Genomic DNA, 22986 nt, shown 5'->3' on the forward strand with positions numbered 1-22986 from the left:
TCCAGTGGCATTAGTCATTTTACCAACAGTCCCATATAACCCTAAATAATCCTAATCTGTCCGCTGAAAACCACGGAACTATTCTATGGGGTATCGAAGACGAAGGGAACAGGGGTAGGGAAGGGGCCGAGAATAAACGAGAAAATCGGTTTGCTAGAAGGACCCGTGTTGCCTTCTTCCTCACCCGGTGCGTCCCTCCTCTGAGCTCAGGCTCGGGGACCAGAACGACTCGGGCTGCCCATCCCAGCCAGTGACCTGCAGGATGGCTGGGCCTGAGCTCCCACATCCTAGAAACAGCCAGTTCCGGCCTGGGAGTCAAGGCCACACCACCCTGTCCTGACTCAGCCCCCAGATGCCTCGGTAACCCTGGGGGCCTGCCCGCCCATCTGCATGAGGAGCAGACCAACGGCAATAGTAAGAACAACACGGCCGGCTCGCTGAGTGCACGTGACGAGACGTGCGGCACAGAGATGCTGGAAAATAATGATATTCTGCACTATCTTTTAGTAAGTGTTAGTCATGGTCCTTACGGCGGTGTGGCTGGCTCTCCTCTCGCCGCCCTCCATTCTCGTGCGCAGGCCCTCTGCTCTCTGGCGATGACGGCGACCGTGGGGATGACTTAGAACCTGGCTGCTTAGATCGCCCTCCGTGGACCCAAGGACCCACCCCACACGTGAGCCTGTTAGAAAGAAATGCAGGGGCGCCTGGGTGGCTCAATCGGTCAAGTGTCCGACTCTTGATTTCAGCTCGGGTCATGATCTCACAGTCATGAGGTCAAGCCCTGCATCGGGCTTCATGCTAACGACCCAGAGTCTGCTTGGGACGCCCCAGGAGCCCTGCTGGCCCCAGGAGCCCTGCTGGATGAGAGGTGCATCTCACAAAGCCCCGCAGGGGTCTGCCAGCCGGGGATGAGAGTTAACCCTCCCCGCCCCGGTCCTTCCCCACCCTCCACACTCTTCCTGCCGGCTTCCTGTTGGTTTTCCTGCTGGGTGGAGAGCTGACTGTTGACCGATGTGTCCGAAGGCCCCGCATGGAGCTGAGCACGGAGAGGGTGGCCTAAGTATTGGTAAAAGAAAGAAGTCCTGGGGGAGGCAGAGGGAGGGGACATGTTGGGGTGGGGGAGAGCAGAGGGGAGGGAAGAGGGACCTCCTCACTCAACTCGGGGTGCAAAAATCTCCAGAGCGGGTTGGGGCTCCCCGGGGAGTACATCCGCGGCAGTTTGAAACCAAATGCTCCAACTTCCAGCCCTGTGATTATTTCATCTAAAACAAGGAAAAGCTTGTTTGTTTCATCTAAAACAAGGAAAGAGACAGACCTGGGCAGCTCAGTCGGTTGAGCGTCTGACTCTTGATTTTGGCTCAGGTCACCCATCTCAGGGTCATGGGATCGAGCCCCGTGTCGGACTCCACGCTGGGTGCGGAGCCTGCTTAAGAATCTTCCTCGATAGATAGATTCGATGATAGATAGATAGATAGATAGATAGATAGCAACCCTCACTCATTCTCACCCGGTGCGTTCATTCAACTGATATTTCCTGTGTAACCTACGCGGAACCAGCCTGGGTCTCAGGGGCCCGGGACATTCCAGTGGGCAAGACAGACAAGAAAGGAGATAAAGAACCATGCGACGTGTGGTGCTCTACCGAGGTCTGCACGGCCCTGCGCAAATGGGTTGACAGATTCAGACAAAGGCTGGCAACGTGGGCACGTGGCCTAAAAAGGCCACTGCCCGCAGAGCAAGGGTTGAAGAAAACAGTAACGGGAGCAGGCAGGAGCAGCGAGAAACGGCCAAGCTGGGTCTCTGTCCGTTCCTGGCACCAGGATTCCGTCGGTCACAGGCAGAAGAAACCCTAGTGATCTCATTCAATCCCTAGCAGAAGGTGGCCGAAAACATGTTCGAGATTCTCAGGAAGACATTTTGAGACATGGAGTCACATTCACGATGGTTAGTTTCACCTCGGTGGATACTTTTCCTGCGTGGGATTCCTACAGATGGGCAAAGCCACCACGGTCAGCAGCACATGCAGAAATAAGGCTCCCGGGGCGCCCGGGTGGCTCAGTCGGTTGAGTGTCTGACTTCATGATCAGCTCATGATCTCACAATTTGTGGGTTCGAGCCCCGCGTCGGGCTCTGTGCTGACAGCTCGGAGCCTGGAGTCTGCTTCCGATTCTGAGTCTCCCTCTCTCTCTATTCCTCCCCCCACTCAAGCTCTGTCTCTGTCTCTCTCAAAAATAAATAAACACTTAAAAAAAAAATTTTTTTTTTAAAAGAAAGAAGCTTCCCAAACAGACGGTTCAGAATGGTGGATATTCTGTAGAACGAGCGATCTGGTTTCTTCTGTGAGCCACTGGGACGGTATAAAGGGTGGACAGGGAGAGAACGCTATTATTGATGAAATAAGACTTAGAGCATCCCCACGTGACCCAGCAGCACACCCAGGAGAGTTGAAAGCAGGGTCCAGAAGATATATTTATAAACCCATGTTCACGGCAGCGTTATTCACAATCACCAAAAGGCGGAAGCAGGGCCCGTCAACAGATGAATGGATATGCACGGTGTGGTACGTCCACACACTGGAATAGTATTCAGCCCTAAAAAAGAAGGGAACTCCAACACAGGCTACACCATGGATTAACCTTGAGGACTATGCTAATAACAAAAGGACAAATACCTAGGACTTCACTTATGGGAGTAGCCAAATTTTTTTTTTATTTTTCTTAATGTTTACTTATTTTTGAGAGAGAAAGAGACAGCACGAGTGGGGTTGGGGCAGAGAGACAGGGAGACACAGAATCCGAAGCAGGCTCCAGGCTCTGAGCTGTCAGCACAGAGCCCGACGCGGGCCTCGAACTCATGGACCGTGAGATCACGACCCAAGCTGAAGTCAGACGCTCAACCGACTGAGCCACCCAGGTACCCCAAATGCGACCACAAATATTTTTTTCAAAAGACAGAATGATCCAATACAACACGCCCACCTTCCTGATTCAAACAAATCAACTGGGAAAAAGACAAGCAGAGACATTTGACTGTGGAGTGGAAATTAGGTGATATTTTAAGAAATCACTGGGGCGCCTGGGTGGCTCAGTGGGTTAAGCGTCTGTCTTCTACTCAGGTCATGATCTTGCGGTTCGTGAGTTCAAGCCCCTCATCAGGTTCTTTGCTCACAGTGTGGAGTCAGCTTGGGATCCTCTGTCTCTTCTTTCTGCCCCTCCTGATGCGCTGGCTCGCTCTCTCTCTCTCTCTCTCTCTCAAGAGTAAACAAATGTTAAAAAAAGAAGAGGCACCAAAAACCATTAAAATACCTAGGAACAGGGGCGCCTGGGTGGCTCAGTCGGTTAAGCGGCCAACTTCGGCTCAGGTCATGATCTCGCGGTCCGTGAGTTCAAGCCCCGCGTCGGGCTCTGTGCTGATGCTCAGAGCCTGGAGCCCGTTTCAGATTCTGTGTCTCCCTCTCTCTGACCCTCCCCCGTTCATGCTCTGTCTCTCTCTGTCTCAAAAAAATAAATAAACGTTAAAAAAAAAAATTTTTTTTTTTAATAAAAAAAAAAATACCTAGGAATAAATCTAACCAAAGAGATGAGAAATCGACACACTGGAAACTATAGGAAGCTTATGAAAGAAATTGAAGAAGACACCAAAAATGGAAAAATATTCCATGCTCCTGGATAGGAAGAACAAATATTGTTAAAATGTCGATACTACCCAAAGCAATCGACATATTCAATGCAATCCCTATCAAAATAACACCAGCATTCTTCACAGAGCTAGAACAAACAATCCTAAAATTTGTATGGAACCAGAAAAGACCCTGAATAGCCAAAGCAATCTTGAAAAAGAAAACCAAAGCAGAAGGCATCACAATCCCGGACTTCAAGCTGTATTACAAAGCTGCAATCATCAAGACAGTATGGTACTGGCACAAGAACAGACACTCTGATCAATGGAACAGAATAAAGAACCCAGAAATGGACCCACAAACCTATGGCCAACTAGTCTTTGACAAAGCAGGAAAGAATATCCAAAGGAATAAAGACAGTCTCTTCAGTGAGTGGTGCTGGGAAAACTGGACAGCAACAGGCAGAAAAATGAACCTGGACCACTTTCTTACACTATACACAAAAATAAACTCAAAATGGGTGAAAGACCTAAATGTAAGACAGGAAGCCATCAAAATCCTCGAGGAGAAAGCAGGCAAAAACCTCTTTGACCTCGGCCGCAGCAACTTCTTACTCAACAGGTCTCCGGAGGCAAGGGAAACAAAAGCAAAAATGAACTATGAGGACCTCATCAAGATAAAAAGCTTCTGCACCGTGAAGCAAACAGCCAGCAAAACTAAAAGGCAACTGACTGAATGGGGGAAGATATTTGCAAACAACGTATCGGATAAAGGGTTAGTATCCAAAATCTATAAAGAACTTACCAAACTCAACACCCAAAACACAATCCAATAAAGAAATGGGCAAAACACATGAATAGACACTTCTCCAAAGAAGACATCCAGGTGGCCACTGACACATGAAAAAATGCTCAGCATCACTCCTCATCAGGGAAACACACATGAAAACCACAATGAGATACAGCGTCACACCCGTCAGAATGGCTAACATTAACAACTCAGGCAACAACAGATGCTGGCGAGATGCGGAGAGAGAGGATCTCTTTTGCCCTGCTGGTGGGAATGCAAACTGGTGCAGCCACTCTGGAAAACAGTCTGGAGATTCCCCAAAAAATTCAAAATAGAACTACCCTATGATCCACCAACTGCATTGCTAGGTATTTATCCAAAGGATACAGGTGTGGTGTTTCGACGGGGAACATGCACCCCAATGTTTATAGCAGCACTAGCAACAATAGCCGAATTGCCATTTGCAACGACATGGATGGAACTGGAGGGTATTATGCTAAGTGAAATTAGAGAAAGACAAAAGTCCTATGACTTCACTCATATGAGGACTTTAAGAGACAAAACAGATGAACGTAACGGGAAGGGAAGCAAAAACAATATAAAAACAGGGAGGGGGACAAAACAGAAGAGACTCATAAATAGGGAGAACAAACGGAGGGTTGCTGGAGGGGGTGTGGGGGGGGAGGGGCTAAATGGGGAAGGGGCATTACGGAATCTACTCCTGAAATCGCTGTTGTACTATATGCTAACTAATTTGGGTGTAAATTTAAAAAATAAATAAATGTTTTAAAAAAGAAGAAATATGCGTGAATGGATGGATGGATGGATGGACGGACGGAAGGACAGGTTTGGTGAGTGGCTAGATCGGCGGATCGGGAGGGGAAAGTCAGAAGGAACGCGGCTGTGGGCGAATCAAGTTTCATCACATTGCCCCAACGTGCCACCAGATGTCAGCCTAACCTCAGGAAACCGCCTCAGAGGCCAAATTAGCACCACCTTTTGAGGACACTGTGTTCATCGCAGTCCGTATCTACACAGCCCTCACGAGCGCACCCTGCACCCAGCTGGCATTTCGAATCCAGGTCTCCCTCCCAGCAGACCGAACATCCAGGGAAGCCTGGGGGACAGCCCTGTGGGGTGCCGGAGACCGTGTCTGTAACTTCCCAGGGGTCAGACCGGAGCACGGAGTGAGCGGGAGGGGCGTTTCTGGGTGCCCAGGAGTGCTTAGCGTCCAGGCCAGCCTCAGCTCTGGTCGCCCTGAAATCTGCACTGGGAATCCCACCTTCCTGATGTCCGTCCAGGAACCCACCCCCGTCTTAAGCCTTTGCCAAAGAAGCGCTTGAGAAAAAGAAAAAGAAAAAAAAAAGCGCCAGCTCTCCTTCTGTACCCGGGACTGAACGGTTCACGCACTGCTTTCCAGCCTCAGCCTAGGAAGAGCGACTTCAAGGTGAGGATACGAGCCCAGGGAGGCCTCTCGCCCAAGATCACAGGAGCAGAGCCGGCTCAGAGCCCCCCCCCACTTCCTCGCCAAGGCGACTCCCAGGAGAAGACCCACTTTCAGGGTCACTGGCAGAGGGAAAGGGGGCCCAGGACCAGCGCCCCCGGAGCCAGCACATCCCCCACCCCACCCCACCCCACCCCAGCGCCTCTCTCTGCCTTCAGCACAAACTTCACCTCCAGCCGCCAAACCCTCGGGTTTAGTTCCAGGGCTTGAAGTAGACATGTGATCCCAGCCCCCGCCGTCCCCCCCCCCCCCCCCCCGCCCCAAAAGAAACCCAGCATTTCTCAGCCAGGTTCAGGAATGCCTCCCACCAGAAAGACTGGCCAACCCATCCCAGGGGACACCCACCGACCCGGACGCCCTGCCAAGCCTACCAACTCCCCTCTTCGCTGGGGCACCCTGGGCTGCGCGGGGGTTCACGTGGGGGGGCGGGGAGGAGGGGGGCTCCCAGGCAGGGGACGGGGCTTCCGCAGCCAGCCTCGCCCTAGGAGCGCGCTCCCGCCCCGGAAGCCACCCCCGGGGGCGCGCCCGCCCCCCACCCGCCGTCCCAGCCCGGACTCACTCCCATTCCTTCCTCCGGGCCTGCGGCGTGCTGTGGACTTTGTGCGCCTGGTGGGCCAAGATGACATCTCGGTGGTCCACCACGCCGCCGCGCCGCTTCAGAGGGGGCCCGGGGCAGGGGCCGCTCATCCGGGGGCCCCGTGCGTCCTGCGGGGCGCCCGCCGTGCCGTCCGCCGCCGGGGGGCCCCGGCCGCCGTCGTGCAGGGCGTCATAACTGCGCGGGGAGAACATGGGATCCGGGACCCGGGAGGCCTTCCACATCCATGGGCCTCGCTCAGAACTCGCAGGGTCTTCGGCCTCCAGCACAGGGCGCAGCTAGAGGGGAGAGCAGAGAGCGGGCGGACGGTGAGTGCGGCGCGCAGCGAGCAGGGACGGGAGGGAAGGGAGCCCGGGGACAGCCGCTCGCGCTGCCCCCGGGGCCGGGGGTGGGCATTTCCTTGGCAACTCGGGGCCGGGAAGCGGGTTCTCGGGAGCTGCCCGGCAACCGACGAGGCCCTGATGGCGGGACGCACCACGGAAGGTGGGACTCTGGGTGGCTCAGCGCCTCGGGGCTCCTCGCTGCAAAATGGGTCATCGAGAGGCTGCTCGTGGCCTCCCCTCCCGCCCCTGGGTGTCGTGAGCCCCACAGAGTCACTGGGAAAAATCAAAGGGCGAGGTCAAGGGTCGGCTTTAAAAACCCACGTGGGGCGTGGCCATCTGTCCGGTGAGCCTGCCTGCTCTTGGCCACCTGGCTGGGTTTTTGAAAAGAGAAAAGGGATAAGGGTGGAGAGGTGATGGGACAGAGCTTGTGGGACCTTTTGGACCGTGGGGAGGACTCTATTTGGTTTCTCCTGGAAGGAGATAATCCACGGCTTTTGGAATGCCCTGGAACACTCCACCCAAGCAATTCTTCAATCTCAAACCTATTTCTCCCTCCTGAAAAGTGGCCTCTCAACGTCCGTCCAAGAAAAGCAGACCCACTGGAAGGCTAGCATGAGTGAAACAGAGTTATGAGGCTGAATCTCACGCATGAATGTTGATAAGCCACCTCAACACCCAGAGATGTAAGGAGAGAGATGCAGAGGAGGAGGCCACCTCTGGATTGCCAAACAACAACAACAATAACGTATGTGGGAATGGAAGCTCATCTTCCCCAACCCACGCCCCCCCCCAACTATTTCCTGTTTCCTCTCCCCCTGCTGGAAGCATCCAAAGACTGAGAGCTCTCCTAGCCTGTCCTGAGCCGATCAGCTCAACAGCAGTTTAACGTCAACAGTTACCCTCTGTTTTCTTTCCAAATCGTGTACCTGATGGGGTTTAATAGATCTCTCCTTCACAATGCCTTTAAGCTTCAATTTACTCTCATGAAATCTTACGCTAAGTCACCTACAGTCGTGCATTTAGAAAGCCTTTGTTTTTCCACATGCATTCCCCTTGCGCTGAAAAAAAAAATCTGTAATTTCTTCATGAGCATGTACCCGGGGAAGGCATTTTCCTTCCCATTTTACAGAAATACAACTGAGGACGGAAGGTGGATTCAAGTGCCTTGCTACCAGGTTCCATTTCTACCTGCAGAAGTCCCCCCTCCCCCCCCCCAAAAAAATATTATTACTGCCTCAGGATTTAAAAAAAGAATCCAGCTTACAGGTTGGGTGTGCTGTAAGGATCTACCAGTTAGCTAAAACCCCAGAGACCAGGCACAGCAGAAGCACCTTGATGGAGAAAGTTCTGCCCATCTACAGAAGATGTATTTGCACCTGGGAAGGTGGGAGGAGGAACAGGAAAGACAGAATCGAAGGCACACATCCCAGGTGACACCCTCTGGGACATCCCCCCGCTTGGCCTGCAACCCCAAAACAAGACGCTCCATACCCCACCCCACCCTACGGAGCATGCTCCCGGTCTCCCCATTTCCTTGCAGGCTTCCCCATTTACCATGCAGTCACCCCCCTCCCGCCCCCCCCCCCCCCCCCCCCCGGCTCCTGAGCCGCCTCCACTCCCTGGGTCACAAGCATCACCGGGTCCCAGCCGCTGGCCTCCAAAAATATATCCTGGATCTGATCAGTTTTCTGGCCACTGCCGGCCCCTCCCCCAACAACGCTCACTTGACCTTGGGCAGCTGCCTCGCCCGAGTCAGCGGGCTTCCCAAGTCCCACCCTGTACTCGGCTGGGCAGTCAGTGGGTCCTTCTGAAAGTCTTCGGTCAGCACTTCTACTGTTACAGGAATAAAAGCCACACCCTACAGGGCTGTCCCGTCTCCCTGACCTCATCCCCTTCACTTCTCCCCTCTGCCTTCCCAGCTCCAGAGTCACGGGCCTCCTCACCATTCCTGGTCTCTGCCGAGCTCATTCCACCTTTGCACCTGCTGTCCCCCTCATCTCCGATGGGCTGACTCCCTTTCGTCATTCGGGGCTAGGGTCAGATGCAGGCACCCCACCCCCACCCCCCCCACCCCCCGTCGCATCCTCCAGTGCGGTCAGTCTCTGGGACTGGGACCTATGTGTAGCCTTCGATAACATCTGCCGCCCCCAAAGGATGTCAGCACCACGGAGGCAAGGATCACAACCTGTCTTGTTGGCGTCGGGTCCCTGCCACCTTATATATCTCTTGCCTGGATGAACGAAGGGTCTTAGGAAAGGGTCTCCCCAGCAAGACATCACGAAGCACCTTGCGACTGCCTGGGGTCCAGGGCTCCACCTACGGAGGGAAGGGACGAAGTACGGTGGGAAAGAGGCCGGGTCCTACCCCAGCACACGACCGACTCGCTGTGTGGTCCCCAGCAGTTTGCTCAACCTGCTTCCTCCTACACAACGTGGAGGCGATGGTGAGTGCCACGGAAAGCCACAGGGGTCGGTGAGCTAACCTGTGGGAAGACAGCATCCTGAGCACGGCGCCGGGCCACGGCAAGTGCTTGGTCAGCACCGGCTCCCTCGTGTTGATATCGCGACAGGCAGGCGGAGCCTGGTGGCCGAGGGGACAGCTGCCCGAGCAACACCATCCAGCGTGCTCTGCGGTGCCCTCGCGAGCGGTTCCAGCGGGGCCCCAGCTGTTCCGCGTGTACACACGAGAAACAAACACATCCTGGGCCAACGGGCACTTGCCGGCCGGGTGTCTGTCCCTGGCACCTGCTGGGCCCCCTGGCCAGGTGTGCTGTTCCCCCTCTCTGTTTGCCCAACCACTGCCCAGAGGAAATGGCAAAGCATATGGGGTTTGCTTCCCCCTAGAAGCAGTGAACAGATGGCGCAAAGAGAAGACAATGGGGGAGAAAAGCAAACAGAAGAAAATAAGGCATGAAGCCTGAGGCCACAGAAAGCCCTGTCGTTAACGTCACAGGAATAGAGTTTGACAAAGCACCAGGCATGCTCGTATCCACCACAGCCCCGAATCCCAACTGAAGAGCCACCTGAGAGGGGGGACTGACCCCCTACTGCCATGCCTGGACCAGCCTGAGTTTCCATGGCAACCGGATGGTGCCCGGAGATGCCGCGATTAATAGAGGCTGGTACTGGTGCTCGGGGGAGGGAGGAAGGAGGGAGGGGACCGCAGGGAAGTCTGGGGGCCTCCTGTGACCCCCTGCATGTGGACAGGGACATTTACACAGCTGTGCTGGCCACCAGGCTTCACCGCCCGTGGGCGAAGTGCTAGTAACAGGTAAAGCAGCTTCATCTCTGGTGAAAATGCATAAAGGTACAGCAAGGAAGCAAAAAAGCAAAGGAAAACTATTCCCTAAAACTTCTCAAGCTCACCGTATACGTTGGAAAGACACACGATTCTCCTAAATATAGACAGGATGGGAACTGAAAAATGCCCCAAGGGGGTGCCTGGGTGGATCAGCCGGTTAAGCGTCTGACTTTGGCTCAGGTCATGATCTCGCAGTCCACGAGTTCAAGCCCCGTGTCGGGCTCTGTGCTGACAGCTCAGAGCCTGCAGCCTGTTTCGGATTCTGTGTCTCCCTCTCTCTGCCCCTCCCCTGCTTGTGCTCTGTCTCTCAAAAATAAAAACATTAAAAAAAAATTTTTTTAAATCAGAAAGGAAGCGGGGCGCCTGGGTGGCTCAGTCAGTTAGGCATCTGACTTCAGCTTGGGTCACGATCCCACGGTTCGTGGGTTCGAGCCCCGCGTCGTGCTTGGTGCTGACAACTCAGAGCCTGGAACCTGCTTCAGATTCTGTGTCTCCCTTTCTCTCTGCAACACGCCCCCCCCCTCAAAAATAAACAAACATTAAAAACTTTTTAATAAAAATAAACATTTAAAAAAAAGAGAGGGACACCTGGGTGGCTCAGTCAGTTGGGCGTCCAACTTCGGCTCAGGTCATGATCTCACCGTCCGTGGGTTCGAGCCCCGCGTCGGGCTCTGTGCTGATGGCTCAGAGCCTGGAGCCTGCTTCGGATTCTGTGTCTCCCTCTCTCTCTCTCTCTGCCCCTCCCCTCCCCCACTCATGCTCGCTCTCTCTCTCTCTCTCTCTCTCTCTCTCTCAAAAATAAACATTTAAAAAATTTCAAGATAAAAATAAAAAATAAAATAAAAGAGAGAGCAAAAAAATAACACCTCCACATGGACTCCCTCCCCCCACCTCTTCTCTCTTACTCTCTCTCAGTCTTTACTCCCTTCCATTTGTTGCTTGAGCCTCTCCCGGGTGGTTTCACGCCTTCCTGCCTTGGCTGTGTGGTTAACGTGCACACGGTCAATACAGCATCTTAATCTAGCCCTGGACAAAGAAAGGTTGCTAAGTCCCCGCGGAAACAGTGTCCCCTCCAGAGTCCTAGGCTGAAGAGTGTGAAATGCAGCAGACCGTGGCTTCTAACAGCCAGGATGACGGTAATCCAGATGTCATTTTCAGCCGACCTTCAGACGCATTTGTCACCTTCCGGATGATGGTTTACTGGGCTGATAGTAACAGTGATTTCCGAGCCCTGAGCAAACACTCTCCCGAGCAGGTAGCCAGGGATGGGGCGGGTGTTACGCCTCCGCCCTGGAGTAAAAACTCACAATAGGGAGGAATAAAAGCAAAAATCAAGAAGTTGGAACTACATCAAACTAAAAAGCTTCGGTCCGCTGCCTTTCAGCCTTTTGGCTAAGATCAAGTGTAAAAAGCTTCTGAGTGGAGGAAAATGTTTGCAAATCATAGGTCTGATAAGGAGGGAGCATCCAAAATCTACAAAGGCCTCGTGCAACTCAGTATCCAAAAAAAAAAAAAATCTAATTAGTGGGCAGAGGAGGTTAATAGACATGTTGCAAAGAAGAAATCCCAATGGCCATTGAGCATGAGCACGTAAAAAGGAGCTAAGCGTCCACTCGCCATGGGGAAATGCAAATCAAAACCACACTGAGAAATCACTTCACACCTATTACGATGGTTGTTATCAAAAGGACAAGAGAAACATCCCCGAGGGCTTCCGGAAAGGCAACCCTAGGGAGGCCTGGCTGGCATAGTCGGAAGAGCGTGCAACTCTTGATGGTGGGGCGCTGGAGTCGTGAGTTCAAGCCCCACGTTGGGTGCAGAGAGTACTCACGTAAAAACGTAAGAAAAAAATTATTTTAAAGAAAAGAAAAGGTGACCCTGGGCACTGATGGTGGGAGTGACAACTGGTAAAGAGGAAAGCACCCAAATGTCCATCCACAGAAAAATGGACAAGCGAAATGTGGTGGAGTATTATTAAGTCCTTGAAAAGGAAAGGGATCCTCGGGGCGCCTGGGTGGCTCAGTCGGTTGAGCATCTGACTCTTGATTTTGGCTCAGGTCATATGGCCAAAGGGTGGTGGGATCGAGCCCTGCATTGGGCTCTGCACTGAGCGTGGAGCCTCCTTAGGATCCTCTCTCTTTCTCTCTCTCTCCCTCTCTCCTGCCCCCCCCCCCCCGCTTGCGCATGTGGTCTCTCGCTCTCTCTCTAATTTAAAAAAAAAAAAAGGAGTTGTTTTTTGAGAGTTTGCTTTTGGCACACCTGGGTGGCTCAGTCGGTTAAGGGTCCGACTCTGGCTCAGGTCACGATCTCACGGTTCGTGAGTTCGAGCCCCATGTCGGGCTCTGTGCTGACCGCTCAGAGCCTGGAGCCTGCTTCAGATTCTGCCTCCGTCTCTCTGTCCCTCCCCCGCTCAAGCACGCTCTCATTCTCTCTCTCTCTCTCTCTCTCAAACATAAATAAAACATTTTAAAAATTAAATAAAAAATAAAATAAAAACCAGCAAGTCTCCAAACCACAAAAAAAAAAAAAAAAAAAAAAAAAAAATCCCTACATCTTAATAAAGGTACTTACATATCCACAGCTGCCCCGGTGTTCCAGCCTTCTTGCCTCACATCCTGACACCCACCAACCGAGGGCGTACCGAGCAGGGACAAACACATACAAAAGCTACCCGATTCGGGCCACATGGGCTCACCCCACATCCCACCTTTGCACAGAGAAGCAGAGAGCAAGGTTACGTGAAAAATAAACCCCGGGCCAGCAAGAACTCTCCTTGCTTGGAGCAAAAGTACAGAATTGCCTCCACACACGTAAGAACACAGCTAAATAAAACGCCAGGCCAGACGGCAGAGAGCAGCCGGCCACCAAGGCCCTGAGCTTGGCTGCAAAGCTCCAACCCCAGCGAGATGCGCAGCTGCGGTGGGTTTTCACCTGTTTTCTCCCTCGCGGGCCCATCGCGGCACAGCCGAGACACGTGCGCTGCCTCCCACTGGCGTGAACGGATCGCCGGGGATCGCTGGGTTTCACAGGCAGCCCCAGGACATTGGCTGGGACTCAGGAGGGAGACGGGGTGGGGGGCGGGGAGACTGCCCGTGTGAGCCGGTGAATCTCGAGCTGAATTCTTTCTCCCCACTTCAGGTCATGCCTCCATCAGCCTCCCGTCACTGGCTCAGGCGTGCATTCACCCAGCAACATTTATTGAGCACCTACTGTGCACCAGGCACTGTTCTAGGCACTGTGAATCCAGCAGTGAACAAAAGAGACTCAAGCACCCTGCATTCGTGAAGCTGATATTCCAGTAAAACATGCAGACGGCCAGATTGGAAAAAAGAAAATGGGGGACTGAAACGTCATTTAGAGAAGGTGGCCAGAGGAGGCCCCAGTGAGGAAGAAGGATTGGAGTAAAGACTTGAAAGAGGTGAGGGGGGAGCCATGAGGGTATGTGGGTGGAGAAAAGCATTCCAGGCAGAGGGAAGAGCCCGTGCAAAGGCCCTGTGGCTGGAGCTTGCCTGGTGGGTTCAAGGAACGGCAAGGAGGCCTGGGTGGCTGGAGGGGAGTGAGTGTGCATGAATGGGAAGGAGGTGAGGGGCAGGCCCGAGGCACCGGGGAGTTAAAACCTTTGGATATGCCTCAACCAATGACTATCTGGGCGTTGGTGGAGAAATGCCCCCCGGTCTTTGCAGGCAGCCGGCTTGGGACTGGATCCTGGATCTACCACCCCTTGCTGTGTGACCTTGGGCAAGTCCCTTCACCTCTCTGGGCGGCAGCTGCCTCCTCAGTGAAATGATCACTGACTTCACAGAGTTGTAGGCTGCCAGTAGGATTCCATTCTCTGCAGAAGTCTACTGCGGTGCAGTGCTTGTCGAAAGGCAGGTCAACGATCCCTCTTGTCCGGGCCGGGCAATACGGCAGCCAGACCAACAATCTGGATGCTCAATGCCATTTATCTTCTCTCTCTCTCTCTCTCTCTCTCTCTCTCTCTCAAACTTGCTTGACCCCATCCGTGCTGGAAGATCAAAAGTCAAAAAGGACAGATGGCCACGGGGATAAAAAGTTTCTCCCAGGGGCGCCTGGGTGGCTCAGTCGGCTGAGCGTCCGACTCCGGCTCAGGTCACGATCTCGCGGTTCGTGGGTTCGAGCCCCGCGTCGGGCTCTGTGCTGACGGCTGCGAGCCTGGAGCCTGCTTCGGATTCTGTGTCTCCCTCTCTCTCTCTGCCCCTCCCCCAGTCGCGCGCTGTCTCTCTCTCTGTCTCCCAGGGGAGACAAAATTTGTTTAAAAAAGTTTCTCCCAGGGGAGAGGGTTCCTTCAACGTGTCTTCTTGAACTAAACCACTAAACGGAGGAGGTGGGGAGTGTTGCCTACACTCTGCATCTTTGGATTTTGTTTCCCCCCCACACTAGAGGCATATTTTTTGACCTCTCAGGTAAGGGTTTCACTATCCCCTCACTCATTCTGCCCTCTGGGCCGGTCACTGGCTGTGCATGGCACGCACACATTAATACGTTACAACACGAATTCGTCACGATGGCAGTCATCGGTGCTGCCGTGCGTCGTGCGTTCAACAACTATTTACCGAGCACCAACTGTGCGCCCCTGTGATCCAGCTATCGTGTGCCTCGGGATCTTAAAACCCTTGAGAAATCGTCTAGAAGCGGTGTCCCCTTAAGGCTGCACGACACCTCAGTGATGGTTTTTGCTGGAGAGAAATAGCCAGCTACCGAAGTTGGAGCCCCTTTGGACTCCTCAAGACTCTCACGTCCAGTCTTGGCAAATGTTCGAAGATCCAGTCCCCCTACGCCTTTGTGCTTGGTAACTAAGAGTTGCCGTGTGAATTCGTAGGTCCGTGATGGGGCTCTGCAGCTCTTATCTAACCTGCATGATTTAGGGCAGGGGCAGGTGGGTCATGTGAAAAGAAGAGGAAAATACGAGCTACAAAAAAAAAAAAAAAAAAAAAAAAAAAAAAAAAAAAAATATATAGAAGTCAAAGTAGCCAGTCCCAAAGGCTACCCATTGAATAATTCCATTTATATGAAATATGGAGACGAGAGGGACCCCCCAGAGGCAGAGAGGAGACTGGTGGTTGCCAGGGAGGGGTGACGCAGGGTGACTGCTTTCCTTTTTGGGGGGATGGAAATGAAATATTCTGGAACTAGACGGTGGGGGGGGTCGCACAACAGTGTGAAGGTACTAAACACCACTAAATGACACGCTTTGAGGGGCACCTGGCTGGCTCAGTGGGCGGGGGGTGCAATTCTTGTTCTCGGGGTTCCAAGTTCGAGCCCCCAGGTCGGGTGTAGAGATTACTTACAAAAGAAATAAATCTTAAGAAAAAGCACGCACTTTAAAATGGTTAAAATGGAAGGGGCACCTGGGTGGCTCAGTCAGTTAAGCATCCGACCCTCGATTTCGGCCCAGGTCATGATCTCGCGGTTTGTGGGTTCGAGCCCCTCGTGGGGCTCTGTGCTGACAGCGCGGAGCCTGCCCGGGATTCTCTCCCTCCCTCTCTCTCTGCCCCTCCCCTTCCCCCACCCCCCTCAAAATAAATAAATATATAATTTAAAACTCAGTGTAACTACATCCAGTGATAATTCCTTTTTTTTTTTTTTTTTAATTTTTTTTTTTTCAACGTTTTTTATTTATTTTTGGGACAGAGAGAGACAGAGCATGAACGGGGGAGGGGCAGAGAGAGAGGGAGACACAGAATTGGAAACAGGCTCCAGGCTCCGAGCCATCAGCCCAGAGCCTGACGCGGGGCTCGAACTCACGGACCGCGAGATCGTGACCTGGGTGAAGTCGGACACTTAACCGACTGCGCCACCCAGGCGCCCCGATAATTCCTTTTTAAAAAGTAACGCAACTTGTATCTTCTTAAAAAATAAATAAATAAATAAATAAATAATGGGGCGCCTGGGTGGCTCAGTCGGTTGAGCGTCCGACTTCGGCTCAGGTCACGATCTCGCGGTCCGTGAGTTCGAGCCCCGCGTCAGGCTCTGGGCTGATGGCTCGGAGCCTGGAGCCTGTTTCCGATTCTGTGTCTCCCTCTCTCTCTGCCCCTCCCCCGTTCATGCTCTGTCTTTCTCTGTCTCAAAAATAAATAAATGTTAAAAAAAAAAATTAAAAAAAAAATAAATAAGAAAGAAAGAAACAGGAGCACCTGGGTGGCTCAGTCGGTTAAGCCTCCGACTTCAGCTCAGGTCATGATCTTGAGGTTCGTGAGTTTGAGCCCCAAGTCGGGCTCTGCGCTGACAGCTCGGAGCCTGGAGCCTGCTTCGGATTCTGTGTCTCCCTCTCTCTCTGCCCTTCCCTGGCTCAACGCTGACTCTCTCCCAAAAATAAATAAACATTAAAAATTAAAAAAAAAAAAACAAAAAAAAACAACAAATTTTAAAAGGAAGCCAGTGAATTTAAATAGAAAAAAAATTGCTTACTAAAAAAAGTAGCCAAGACTTAGTAAGCACCCTGTTGGGTACCCAGGACTGTGCGTCACCTAGCCAGGCCTTCCCGAAACCCTAGGAGGGAGCCGCCAGTGTTAGCTGGGTGGTCAGCCAGGAACCCTGAGGGGTGGAGGGTCAAGTGATGCCCCAGGGCTTCTCAGACTCTGACCACCTCTGGGCTGCTCAGGATGTGTTCAAATGCAGATTCTAACTTGGCAGAGCTGGGTGGGGCCTGAAACTCTGCGTCCTTTTTTTTTTTTTTTTTAATTTTTTAAAAATGTGTATTTATTTTTGAGAGAGAGAGAGAGATAGAGTGTGAGGAGAGGAGGGGCAGAGAGAGGGAGACACAGAATCCAAAGCAGGCTCCAGGCTCTGAGCTGTCAGCACAGAGCCCGACGTGGGGCTCGAACCCACGAACACCGAGATCACGACCTGAGCTGAAGTCAGACGCTTCACCCACTGAGCCACCCAGGCGCCCCTGAAACTCTGCATCCTTAAAGGCTGCTGCTGGCCCAAGGCCAACACTTTGAGGGGAAGGTCTGATGCTCGACAAAGTCAGTCAGCTTCCTCCTTCAGACAGGCTTGGCCTTGCCAGAGGGGGCAGAACAACCCAAGAGCCCCTGCCTGTCACTGTGAAGGCAGAGACAGCTGAAAGATCCTGGAATAGAATCTTCCTCACTTGCCCCAGGTCATTAGGGGCCTCTGGTGCTGTAAGCTAACATTTCAAAAAGAATGATGAAATCAATAAGTAAAATCCTCTGCCAGAGTTTTTACTGTCCCAGAGCTGCACTTGGCATTACTTTGCGGGTCACTTGCACAGCACTGAATGTCAATTCCACCCTTTGTCCCTGGAACCCTGGTCCTGATCTGTTTCCTGGGCAGCGGCGGGGGGGGGGGGGGGGGGGGGGGGGGGGGGGGCGGCGGGGCGGGCAGACACACGACAGCGTGTAGTTAAATCCGTCTTATTAAATAAACCCTCCTAGAGGAAGGACGGTATTTGCCCCTAGTGACACCTTTAGGCGTTTCTGCAAATCTCTGCGACGCCGTAGAGGAAAACAAAATTGTCAACAGGGATAAACTCAGCTACTTAAGACGTTTGCAGATCTGGGGGCCTTCCTGCCGCCTGGATTTGGGGGTGTAGGAGGGACTAGAAGCCAAGCGGGAAGGGAGGGGCCAGCATCAGTCACAGACCCCCAGCCACCCACCCCACCCCCGCCCCAACGGCAAGGGGCTTAAGACTGTCCCCGAAAGAGACGGCAAGGGTGCTGTGAAGTCGTCGACTCTGAAAAAGAATCCGGACGGAGCCGCCTGCCCAGCAGAGACCCATCCCCAGGACCCTGGCTCGGAGCTCAGGAGCCAGGGGGTGCAGATAGGGGCTCCCCCTCTGTGGGTTCGGCCCCAGCTTGAGGCTGCCGCCTCCAGGAAGGCCCTCTGCCCTGTTTACATTCTATTCTGGTTCCTACTCCCGGCGCAGTCTCCCACGGCCCCCGAAGCAGGAGCCCACCCCCCTCCACCCCCCAGAAGGCAGGAGCCCCGCCGCCCGCTTCCCCCGCCCGCCCCCTCGGGTCGCGGTGACACGTGTCCTGCGAGGCTGCCGCTGTCAGCAGCTCGAGCAGGAGGGGAGAGGGATCCCGCTGCCAGTCTCACGTCTTGGGGAACAAAAAGCCACCCCGAGAGTCCACCGTGTCCAAAATAGAAAGGGGGAGGTTGGTCTAGAGGGGTGACGAGCGCTGTCCCCGCTTGTCATTTGGCGCAAGGGAGGGGAGAATATTAAATATGAAACACAGCAAGCGGTTTCCTAAGACGAGGTAATTATTCTCAACAGCCTAAACTCCACCTGCCATCTCCCTCTTTCCAACATTCACGCTGCCCTGAGCACAGAAAACAAGGCCGGGCCACACCGGCGAAGGCAACTTTTGTTTCGGGGACCCCCCCCCCAAAGACAGAGGCGATGGGGGAGGGGAAGGCGCGCGGGACCCCGAGAGCCCTGTCGCCTGTCCAGCCTGCCTAGGTCTCCACGCAGAAAGAGGCTTAATGCAGACCCGAGGGCAGGGGGGGGAGAGGGGGTGGGGACGGAGGACACGAAAAAGTCCAATTTGGCTCAGATCTGAAACTACTCACGGGAAACCGCGCAAGCCCAGGGCAGGTGGCGAAGCCGGGAGGCGCTCCAAGGGGGGGGGGGGGGGGGGGGGCTCAGGGCCGTTGACAGAAAATGGGTTTTTAAGAAAGAAATGTTCAAAGTATACGCTGGAAATGAAGGCTCTGCCCCCCGCACCTCCCGCGTGCAGAAAAACTATCCAGAAAGGGGCAGCGGTTTTTCAGCCAGAAACAAGGAAAATCTGGAGATACACGGTCTCCCCTCCACCCACCCATCCCCCCCCCCCCAAAAAAAAAACCACCACGATTCATAGGAAGAGGGTGAGGGAGGTCATGGCGTTTCCACCTCTGCAGACAGAGGGAAATGTTGTAGCTGCGGGAGAACGGATTCGACTCCCGGCAGGACCGGCCCCAGCGGCCCCAGCTCGCTCACCTGTATCGCATGGGCTCCGGGGCTCCGGCGGTGTAGCTAGTGAGCGGCGCAGCGCACCCGCCAGCTGTCCTGAGGGTCCCACCTTGCCAGCGCCCGGGGAGCCGAGCCAGCTGAAGCCCACGCACCCATTGCCCATCCAATGGAAAGGAGACGAGCAGAGACAAGGGGGGACGCCAGCAGCAGCCGTGTTCCGAGCCGAGGGCTCCCCACAAAGGCAGGCGCCAAGCTTGGCTGTGCCAGCTGCAGGGAGGGGGTTGGGGGGGTGCAGAAAGAGGAGGAGGTTTCCCTGATTCTGGGAGGGGGGGGGAGGACTAGCAGTTCATCAGCAATTGCTCATTTCCAGCCAAGCGCTCCTCGGGGACCCAGCACGGGAGGCTGGATACGTTGCGCCCCCCGCCCCTCCATTGCTCCTAAGGGAAAATTAATTTCTTGCTCTTTTCTCCAGGCCCCTCAGCAACTGGCGCCGCGCGACCTCCCAGCACGGGGCAGGACGCTAGTTTCTAGAAGGATATGCTGTTTATCCTGCAGGCCACCTCCTTTCAAGACGGGCTTCTCTTAAGGAGCAAGGGAGGGAGGGTAACACGAGGGCTCGCTCTCTTCCTGGGGGGGGAGGGGAGGGGGGGGGGGTCTGCGGAGGGGGCGTGTCCAACAGGCGGGAGGCGGCAGGGCTGTGGAATCACGCTCACAATTTAAGCGTCTCCCCTCCGCCAATCGCAACCTAAATTATTGATGCCCTTACAAAAACACAATCATTAGGAGACAGCTGCTGAGCCCCTCCCTGAGTCTTTTCTGTTCTTTCCCCAAACAGCTTCCCCTTCCCCCACCCCCCACCCCTCCTTAGCCCGAAGGGTCGTATTCTTGGAACGGAAAGGCAGAGAGAGAAGGAAAACAGCCTTTCCAAGCAAAAAAAAAAAAAAAAAAAAAAGCAATTGATTGCAAGTTCTGGGGTTTCGTTGCCACAGGCAAACACTTAGGTTCCAAACACTGAGATGACCCCCAGCCTGACTCTATTTACAGGGGGCCTCCTGTTAACAGTGAGGGTTATGTTTTTCTTCTAAGAGGCTTCTAGGGTACAGAGAGACCCCATAATTTTTCCCAAGGTAGAGTCAAAGTCGGGATATCTACCTTCCTGGGGATAGCAACACTTTTTTTTTTAATTGAGATAATTATGTCAGTTTCAGGCATACAGCATTATGATTCCATAGTTGTATAGATTGTGAATCGAATATCTAAGAATGTGGCATTGTTTAGACAGAGAGAATTGAACCTGGGCTGGATGTTAGGGAATCCTGAGAAATTAGTGTTCGTTTGGGGGGTTTTTTAATGTTGTTTTTTTTTTTTAATGTTTATTTATTTTTGAAAGAGAGAGACAGAGAGTCAGCAGGGGAGGGGCAGAGAGAGAGAGGGAGACACAGAATCCAAAGCGGGGTTCCAGGCTCTGAGCCGTCAGCACAGAGCCTGGCTCGGGGCTCAAATCCACAAACCTTGAGAGCATGACCTGAGCCGAAATGGGACGCTTAACCGACTGAGCCACGTAAATGCCCCCTATTTGTTCGTTTTTATAAAGGTCTGTTGATAGTATTTTCATCATGGTATTTTTTTTTTAGGTCCTTATTTCTTAGAGATTCTTATTGAAGTGTTTATGGGTGAGGTGGGGAGTGACCGTAATGGATACAAGGTTTCCTTGGGGGGGGGGGGGGGGGGGAGATGAAAGAGTTCTGAAACCAGCCAGAGGTGGGGTCCTCAGTGGCATTGTCAATGTACTAAACTCCACAGAACTGTTCCCTTTCAAATGGTTAATTTCATGTGCCAAGAATTTCAAAAATAAAAAAAATAAACTCCAACAAAAAAGGGAAGGAAAGGCAAACAGCAAAATGTTGCTGAGGAAGAGGCATGCAGTGCGTGGTGGTTTTTTTTGTTTTTTGTTTTTTTTCATTGTCTTCTCCCTGTAGGGTGTGTGCTTGACATTTTCTCTTTTACAGAGAAAAGTGGGAGGGGTGACTCAGTGGGTTGAGCGTCTGACTTCGGCTCAGGTCATGATCTCACGGTTTGTGGGTTCGAGCCCCGCGTCGGGCTCTGTGCTGACAGCTCAGAGCCTGGAGCTGCTTCAGACTCTCTCTCTCTCTCTCTCTCTCTCTCTCAAAAAATAGATAATAAACATTAAAAAAAATTATAAAAAATAAAGAGGGAAGTGGGGGTGGGGCGGAGTGGGAAGAATGCAACCGTGGAGGTAGTTTGAAACGACAGATGAGGGTCGGGGGGCTCCCCTGTGGGTGAGTGCCGCCCCCAGTTCAGCAGCGAGGCCTGCAAAGCGAAAAGAACAAGCCTGGGGGCCCCGGGGTCTGGGAGAGCAAGCTGGCCCTGCCACCTTAGATGAGCCTCGGTCTCCTCATCAGTAAAACGGGGCTCATCCTTCTGGGACTTTTGTGAGAATTGCGTGAGACCCCGTGGAAAAGTGGGGGGGAAAGGATACTTGCTTCTATGCATCCTAAAACCATCTCTGGAAAGAGGCTCAAGAACTAATCACAAGGGCTCTAGTGGGGGCGGGGACCCTGCCTGAGACGACAGGGGTGGAGGCGGCTTTCCCTTTTCTATTTAGGGGGCTTGGAAACGTGTGCGTATGGCAGAGATTAAAACATTAAATTAAAAAGTGAGGTCGTGTCTGTCAACAGAGGCACCACTTTCTCTATAAAGGGCCGGGCAAATACCCTAGGCTTCGTTATCACACGGTCTCTGTGACCTACACTCAGTTCTGCCGGTAGGGGCGCCACAGACAATGTGTAAATATGCGGCATGGCTGTGTGCCAATAAAACTTTATTTATAAAGACTGGTTACAGACTGATTTGGCCCCTGGGCTGAGGTTTGCTGACGTCTGATGTATGTAAGTCCCTTTACCTTGTGCCACATATCAAGGGCTTTTCTTCTTTTTTTTTTTTTTAAATCCTGTTTTTTTTTAATTTTTTTTCGTAATCTTTATTTATTTTTGAGAGAGAGAGAGACGAGTGTATGAGTTGGGGAGGAACAGAGACAAAGGGAGACACAGAATGCAAAGCAGGCTCCAGGCTCTAAGCTGTCGGCACAGAGCCCGATGCGGGGCTTGAACTCACGAACGGTGAGATCATGACCGGAGCCAAACTCGGACGCTTAACGGGCTGAGCCACCCGGGCGCCCCTCAAGGGCTTTTCTAAATCCCAGGCTCTGCCACGGGTAAGCCGTGTGGCCCTGGGCAAGTCACGGAAGATTTCAAAACCAGGAGAATCATACTCGAGGGGGGTTGTTTTGAGTATATACTGAGACATTGAGTATCAACGTGCACTGTGCACTCTAAAATGCTGTATATGTGAGATATTATTATTGTTATGCCGGAAGCCGTAAGTCTGTGCAATTAGCATTGAATTTTCCTATTTTTAAATCACACAACTTGTATGAGTCACGTCATGATGAACAGAAATAGCCATCCTGGTTTCCTTAAAAGTCCTCTGAGAATGTAAAAAAGTTCTGCTTTTTCTCCCTTACGCGAGTGAGACCATCCTGAGTCAATCGTCTTTTAAACCCTGGTGTCTTTTGCAAGAATTGGTGACCGTGAATAGATTTGAACAATTGGCCCCAATTACTCATGCCTTCCTGTCTCCTTATCTCTCCCACGTTCACCTTGTGGGTGACGTGTGCTTCCCCAACCCTTGGCTTTGGACTTGCTTCCGTCAATGGCACGAGGGCAAAACGCAATGAGTCGGTCCCAAGCCTGGGCTTTCAGAGGCCTCACGTGCTCCCTCCTGCCCTCTGGCGCCTCCGTGCTGGCCGTGACAACTGTCCCCGGAGGAGGATGACAGACACAGGGAGCAGAGTCATCATCCAGCCAGTCCCACTCAGATTAGCCGGCTCTGGCTAAC

The 22986-nt window shown here is 53.0% G+C and overlaps 1 protein-coding gene across 6 annotated transcripts in view; it reads right to left on the reverse strand.

Annotated features, from left to right (window-relative positions):
- The window catches only part of CACNA1A (calcium voltage-gated channel subunit alpha1 A), a 279954-nt gene extending 260636 nt beyond the window's left edge, over positions 1-19318 (reverse strand). For 3 of the 6 annotated variants that reach the window (XM_081791793.1, XM_081791791.1, XM_081791797.1), the window contains exons 1-2: positions 19096-19318; positions 6472-6785 (exon numbers count right to left, since the gene is read on the reverse strand). In XM_081791793.1, coding sequence (XP_081647919.1) covers positions 6472-6731 — 260 coding nt within the window. In that variant the 5' untranslated portion in view covers positions 6732-6785; positions 19096-19318. The remainder of the gene's footprint in view (positions 1-6471; positions 6786-19095) is intronic. The other 3 variants (XM_081791792.1, XM_081791795.1, XM_081791790.1) reach the window with 1 other exon arrangement.
- Between the last annotated feature and the right edge of the window lie 3668 nt (positions 19319-22986).

This window comes from Panthera onca, chromosome A2 (assembly GCF_046562875.1).
Source record: "Panthera onca isolate mPanOnc1 chromosome A2, mPanOnc1 haplotype 2, whole genome shotgun sequence".
NCBI classification, from domain to species: domain Eukaryota; kingdom Metazoa; phylum Chordata; class Mammalia; order Carnivora; family Felidae; genus Panthera; species Panthera onca.